Source organism: Oryza sativa, chromosome 3, assembly GCF_034140825.1.
Source record: "Oryza sativa Japonica Group chromosome 3, ASM3414082v1".
Lineage (NCBI taxonomy): Eukaryota > Viridiplantae > Streptophyta > Magnoliopsida > Poales > Poaceae > Oryza > Oryza sativa.
The window spans coordinates 33,800,249-33,806,632 of record NC_089037.1 but is presented as its reverse complement, the minus strand read 5'-3'; the positions used below and the strand labels follow the sequence as shown (position 1 = coordinate 33,806,632).

At 44.4% G+C, this 6,384-nt stretch overlaps 1 protein-coding gene across 2 annotated transcripts; it reads left to right on the top strand.

Annotated features, from left to right (window-relative positions):
- The first annotated feature begins 208 nt into the window (after nt 1-208).
- LOC4334376 (uncharacterized) lies at nt 209-5,821 on the top strand. 2 transcript variants are annotated; one of them, XM_015776536.3, is made up of 6 exons: nt 209-1,906; nt 2,053-2,846; nt 3,185-3,256; nt 4,035-4,145; nt 4,265-4,360; nt 4,997-5,821. In XM_015776536.3, exons 1-2 carry the CDS (start codon nt 860-862, stop codon nt 2,056-2,058), a joined length of 1,053 nt encoding a protein of 350 aa, XP_015632022.1. In that variant the 5' UTR covers nt 209-859; the 3' UTR covers nt 2,059-2,846; nt 3,185-3,256; nt 4,035-4,145; nt 4,265-4,360; nt 4,997-5,821. The 2 variants fall into 2 exon arrangements, with proteins under 2 accessions (XP_015632022.1, XP_025879778.1); XM_026023993.2 differs by having other exon boundaries at nt 2,053-3,256.
- Nucleotides 5,822-6,384: the final 563 nt, after the last annotated feature.

Below are 6,384 nucleotides of genomic sequence, written 5' to 3'. Positions count from 1 at the left end.
TTTGCTTTTAGAAATACATATCCGTATTTAAGTCGGTTCTGAAGATCGCTCACTTTTGATAATACAGAATGAATCGTATAAGAAATTTGTTTAAAAAAATTCCCACGCTAACTTATACAATCTGACCCGCACCCACCAGCGTGGCACCCGCGGAGTCTCTGGAGTGCCGTTCTCGAACCAAAACAGGCAATCCACGCCGTATTCTCGCATTGTGTTTGTTGTAGCTACGCATCCGCCGTCTAATTAATCACATCGATCCGTGTCGTCCTTCATCCGACGATTCCGACGGCGCTTACAGATCGAGACGACGAGATCGATCCCTCTTCCCAATCCCCCCTTGCCCTTGCGTTCGCCGCCGCCTTCTCCCTCCCCTCCGCCGCCTCCTCCACCACCATGTCTCCGCTTTTCCCTTCCTGGTCCGTGCTGGACGGCGACGCGAGCCGTGACGCCGCCGCCTACGCAGATCAGAGACCACCCTTGCGGTGCCTGCGCTTGGCTACCAAAAGCCGTCACGCGTGGGGGTTCGATGCCTTGGGCGACAACGTCCAAGCCGGCTTCGACGCCGAATCGTTGGTGTGGTGTCTGGATCTGGAAGCGCGCATCGCCGATGCCCCAAAACTCTCCTCTTTCTCCCTGAGAGGAGGAGAGAGCAGCAGTGGAGAGAGATTGTTTCCCTTCGTCCACGCCGTCGACAAGAACATTGTGGTTTTCACATCTGACCTGCCTCAAGCTCCTTGTAGCGCCTACATCATCTATGACACAATTGGCAAGGTGCTCTCCATGATCCCTTGTGAACCTTCCTGCTGTGAGGTCAGCCGTACCACACGACTTCTCATCGCGCGCCGCCACCCCGGCTATAATGACCAGTCGTACGCACTGGTTCTCATGGCCAAGATGCCCAAGTTCGCCGGCGAGGACGACGCCAAGTTCCGGCGGGGACGACGCCAAGGGCAAGGGGAAGATGCCGGAGTTCGCTGAGGAAGACGTTCTCACTGGAGACGAGGAAGACGTTCTCACCGGAGAAGACGTCTTCCTGGGCAAGGCCAAGAAGGTGGAGTTCGCCGGTGGAGAAGACGACGGCGACAACGACATCAACTGGCAAGATGTCCTTCTCCTGTGGCCTTCGTCGTCCTCTTCGCCGTGGGAGCTGACCAAGACGGCCAACCTACCCAACCAGTGGCTGGACGATGAGAGCTCGTTCGTAGCCGACCTGACTTTCTCGTTTGAGGGACATGGTTTTTGGGCGGATCTCCTGTGCGGCGTACTGTTTTGCTCTTGTGATGACCTACTCTCCGACAAGGTTGATCGGGTGGACTTCAGCTTCATCAATCTTCCTATGGGATATCAAGCTGATGTCCGGTACACAGGGCAGGTGGCAGCACCAGAAGTTTATCGCACCATGGGTTATGCTGGGGGATCCATCCGATTCATCTCCATCGATGGATTCCTTGAGTACATCAATCCCGGGGATCGCTATGTGACATTATGGAGGCTGCTGCTGAAGAGTAACACTTGGGTGAAAGAATATGAGATCAGTCTAAAGGAGTTGTGGAATCAACAAGAATTTTGTAATGCAAACCTGCCGATGAGTATGACACCAATGTACCCCATCCTGAGCTCGCTAGAGGAACATATCATCTACTTCATGTTAGGCGAGTTCAACCAAGATCGGGATGGGATCGCCTTCCCAGTCGGTGCTTACTACTTACTTCAGGTTGACATGAGCTGTGGGAGAATCGTGTCGTCTGCACCCCTCCCTTCTGCATGCAGTTTGGCGCCAGTCGTCGGTGGCTCTGATTTCATAAGTTACCTCCCTCATGATACTCTTTATGACAGAGATGTGCTAAGCTCAGTTGTATCCCAAAGTATGTCAGGCTGTTATCAGTTCGGCCCTGCAACTGGTTTGGTAATTACACTGCTTCCAAATTCTGGTTCACTTGAACCATTCAATTCATAATTGTTGAATATGTGTGAAGTCTATGTTCAATCAACAACTCAACATAGCATAGTACTATTATTCATCTAAGTCTATGTTCTTATTTTGTTTGACAGGTATGAAGGGACTGCAATCTGGAGGTGGATTGGGACTGTTGGGCAACTGTAGCAATTTGGAAGGGAGGCTGCTGGTGACCATTTTGAAAGGGAAATTTTGAAAGGGAAGCTAATAGTAGTTGACACACATCTTGGTCTTTTATGTGGGAACACTTTGTTAGCTGTTACACTTGTTCTATCATCTGTTCTTAGTACTGATATGTTAATTTATGGCGCTGGCCGTCAGCCGGTTGTGGTATGTTAATCTATAGAACATAATAATCCTACCTACAATTTGCCCATGCTACTGTTACACTGTTCCCAGCTACAGTCTACCATTGTCGTTGGTCTGATCATGAGCTCTGTGCGCAATCTGGCCGTCCGTGCGGACTGCCTGCCCTCTTTCCCATTTTGCCCCTGTTTCTTCCTCTTCCATTCCGTGTTTATCCTGTCATCTCTTCCAGTCCACGCAAGCACGCCACTACATCGCCAAGATCGATCCCCTCCCATCCGCCATGGTCGATCCCCATCCTCCCTCACAGAAATCGTCGTGCCATGTTCGATCCTCGTCTCTCGTCGCAGAAATCGCTCGCACAGCCGCATCTTCCGCCGCCACGGCTTCTTTCGTCGCCTTTCTTAGCAGCGGCGCCCTTGGCTCCCTTTCTTCTCCATGAGCACTGTGTGCAGGTCTGAGGTGGCGTCCAAGAAGATCGGCAGCAGCGCCCTTGCTTTCCCCTCCTTTGGCAACGATCTGCATGCTCCGGTTTACCTTGCTTTTATTCAGTTCAAGGTTAACACTGCCTCCATTTTACCGTGTAAGATTCGATATCTCCATGCATGAGTGGGTCCTGGTGTAGTCATGATCTATTAAGTATGGACTTTGAGCCATGCACTCGATTAGCCGGATTTGATGTATCATGTATGGACTTGATCTGTGCATTCCTTCCATTAACCTTTATTAGATTCCTTTTGATTCTCCTTTACTGAAGAATTACAGCGGAAGGTGCCACGTTCCAATTGAGCTTTCTCGTAATACATAATATTTTTAGTGGGAAATTGTGAATCCCTGTTTTGACTTTCAAGATTTTTTTCACCTCATCACTCGAGCATTACTTCTGATGATAAGCTGATAACCTTCTGACAATCTTTATAGTTTTGAAGTCTTACAGGTTTTGGGGTCTACCTTCCATGAATATAATGGCTACTATTGAAACCAGAAATAACTGTATGTTCCTGTTTCCTTTTCCTTCTCAGATTCCCACCATGGTGAATGCTACTTTGTTATGCAAAATTGAACCAGCTGTAGTTTTGGGAATGTTTGCCTACGTTATTTCAGCACAACTTGAGCCATTAGACACAAATTTGCATTGAAGCAACACTTGAAAAGGATCTTCATCATCTACAAATATTTAGTAGTCTATTACACCCATCTGGTGTACAGTTTGTTTTGTCATTGGAGTGCTTACTAGATAGTTAGGGTGATCAACTGCTCTTTCCATCCTAGGGAGAAGGAATTTCACACTATTATAGTCTATACAACTTCTTTGCTGCTGCCTTTTGATGCCAGCATTTTGATCAATTCTTTTCTGAACTCACCACAGTTGTCTTAACCATAATGCAATCTGCCATGTGTTCTCCTTAATACTGTCACTTAATTGATTTTAACACTTATATCTATCACTCTTTGTGTTGATCTGTTAATCACTCTTTGTGTTGATCTGTTATCTGCATTCTAATATGCATGCCAACTTTGCTTCTACATACCAAGTTCTTTCTTTGTTTTCCCCCTTCCTACGTTGGCATGGCACACATTTTTTTTTAGTTGTACAGCTGATACCTCAGCTTAATTGTGAACTAATCCCTTAGTTTCATACTCAATCACCCATTTCTTCGAAAACATAATGATAGGGTGGCTTGAGATTCAATGCTTGAACTGCCTTTCAATGTTTGCCTTTTCTTTGTGGGCATGTCTAGATGTGATTCCTTCCTGTTTCTTGCTTCAGCCGTGATTGGTGTACTGCTTTAACCAATGCCTGCACATTCTGGAAGACCATCGCCAAACCGATATCGATATCGTACGCACAACTGAGTCATCTCTGCTAGCTTGGTTCCAAGTTAGTGCTCTATTGTCTTGACTCTTGAGTGCCATGTGTAAAGGCCTCCAGTTCTGTGATCTGTGTATTGTTTTCTCCAATTCCAAAAGCTTATAAGTTATACACACCTGTTTTGGCAGGTGCACCTCTACTAGCTAGCGATGATGAGTTCGCTACATATTTCCGTTTGTCTTCAAGGCGATCAATGCCACAGTGTCTATATACCAGTCCAATTGGTATGTCCCAGTGCAACTTTTAAGCTGTTGGCTCTTCATGCCTTACTTTATGCTTGCATAGCATATCTCATGCCCTTCTTGGACGATATCATGTGTAGCATGCTACGCTACATTCAAAATTTTATTTTGTTGGCTCATAATAAGGACAAGATCACACATGCTATGAACGGTCCTCTCATTTACTTTATGACACAACTGATCATTTCTATCCATTTTATTAGAAGTGCCATGCTTAGACATTGCAACCACTGCACAGGCATGTAAAAAATGTATCCTGATGACATTAGTTTATTTGTTTTGCATAATCTTGTCCAGCATAAGACTTCCAATGGTATACTTTTACTCACATATTCATTTACTTTCCAGTAGTAAATAGTAAGCCACACATCTGCATCTGGTGTTACCTTTGCTGTTGCCATTTCATAAAATATTGTCAATCCATTCCAAATATTATCCATCGGAGTATGAAATAGGGTCTTCGTCTATTGGATATTACTAATGAAGTTTTTGACACATGAAAATATTTTTTTAGTGAATTGGTTGTTTATAGTTATAGGATTGATTAGGTCTCACATGTCCATTTTAGTAAAACGTTTTCTCCCAAATGATGGATTGATTCTGTTCAAATTTCATCAGGTGCTTATATTGGCAATATTTCCATTCGGTGCATTGATCTTCAGTTCAAGATAAATAATGGTCTGCGTATGTTCTATTTTTCTTACCGTTGTCATTGTCAAATGTTTGTTGGGGATGTTACTGATACACGAGCTTTTGATCTACACAAATGCCATGGTGGTTGTTACCTCTAACCATATTATATTACCATTGCATTTATATCTTAAGATTTAAATTGCATTTCGACATAAAGGGATTATGATATTTTAAAATTTTTCTAATTTACGTTTGGTATACCATGACAATAATATAGCAGTTTAGGTTTTTAGTTAATTGTATTGGTTGAGAATGAGTTGGAGTTGTTTTGTTGGATTTCTATCGTTACAATTGTTGCTTTCAATTGTGTACGAGAAAATATTTCAAACTTAACTTGACAGGCCATATATATTCTGCAGTATATTTTACACACCCATTGGCTTGGAAACTAAGTCTAACTAGCATATTTTATTTGATTCAACCACTCTTTTGTTGATTAAATAATGGTTAGTTTGTCCCAGATTATTTGAATTTCTACATATATAATTGATCGCCTTTTTTCATGACTTTCTTTTAGTAGAGTTTATGGTTTGATGCATGTGGTTTACTATCTGCTACGTATGTTAACTTAAAAAGGAATCTGAGCTTGTAATAGTTGTGTGCTACTATTGTCATTTTAACATGGGTCTATATTGTAACTGGGATCTACCTGAAGTTGAGTTGGTGGTTCTACTATTTTGTAATCACGATGAAGTTGACTTGGTTCTGCCATTATGTAATCTCAAGCGATATGCTGATTTTTTTTTCTTATGTCTATACATATTACGAGTTGGTGAATTCTGTACATATAATCATATGATTATATGCTCAAACAGTGTTTTCCAGCTTCCCGCGGCAATGCGCGAGGTCCTTTCTAGTTAAACCTCTAGTTTTCCTGCGAACGGTGCAAGGCTCACGAGAGGCCTCCACATAGCTACAGTGCAACAGTTCTCTCTCCCCTTGCGTCAGCCCTCCGATCTGACAGCCCCAGCCGATCGGAGCCGTTCGTGTGTCCGCCACCTCTCCTAGAGCCCTCGTCTCTCACCCTAATCCCAATACTAGAAAGAAACGTGCGGCGCCGCGCACAGCTGGACATGATTTACTCTTCGCCTTGTTCGGTTGGGCCGGGAACGGCCGGGATTGGGCTGGAACCCCATGAAGTACACCGAAGGTCCCTCAACTTGTCATCGAATTACAAAATCATCCTCCAACCGCAAAACCAGATATAGGACATCCCTCAACTTACAAAACCGTTCACTTTAGATCCTTCGGTGGTTTTAACCCCGATTTCGTTCGACGTGGCGGCTGAGTCAGCGTGGGACCCACGTAGGCCC

Bases quoted from the DNA above. Each gene is read 5' to 3' on its own strand.
- LOC4334376 (XM_015776536.3), top strand. From the start codon at position 860: ATGACCAGTCGTACGCACTGGTTCTCATGGCCAAGATGCCCAAGTTCG.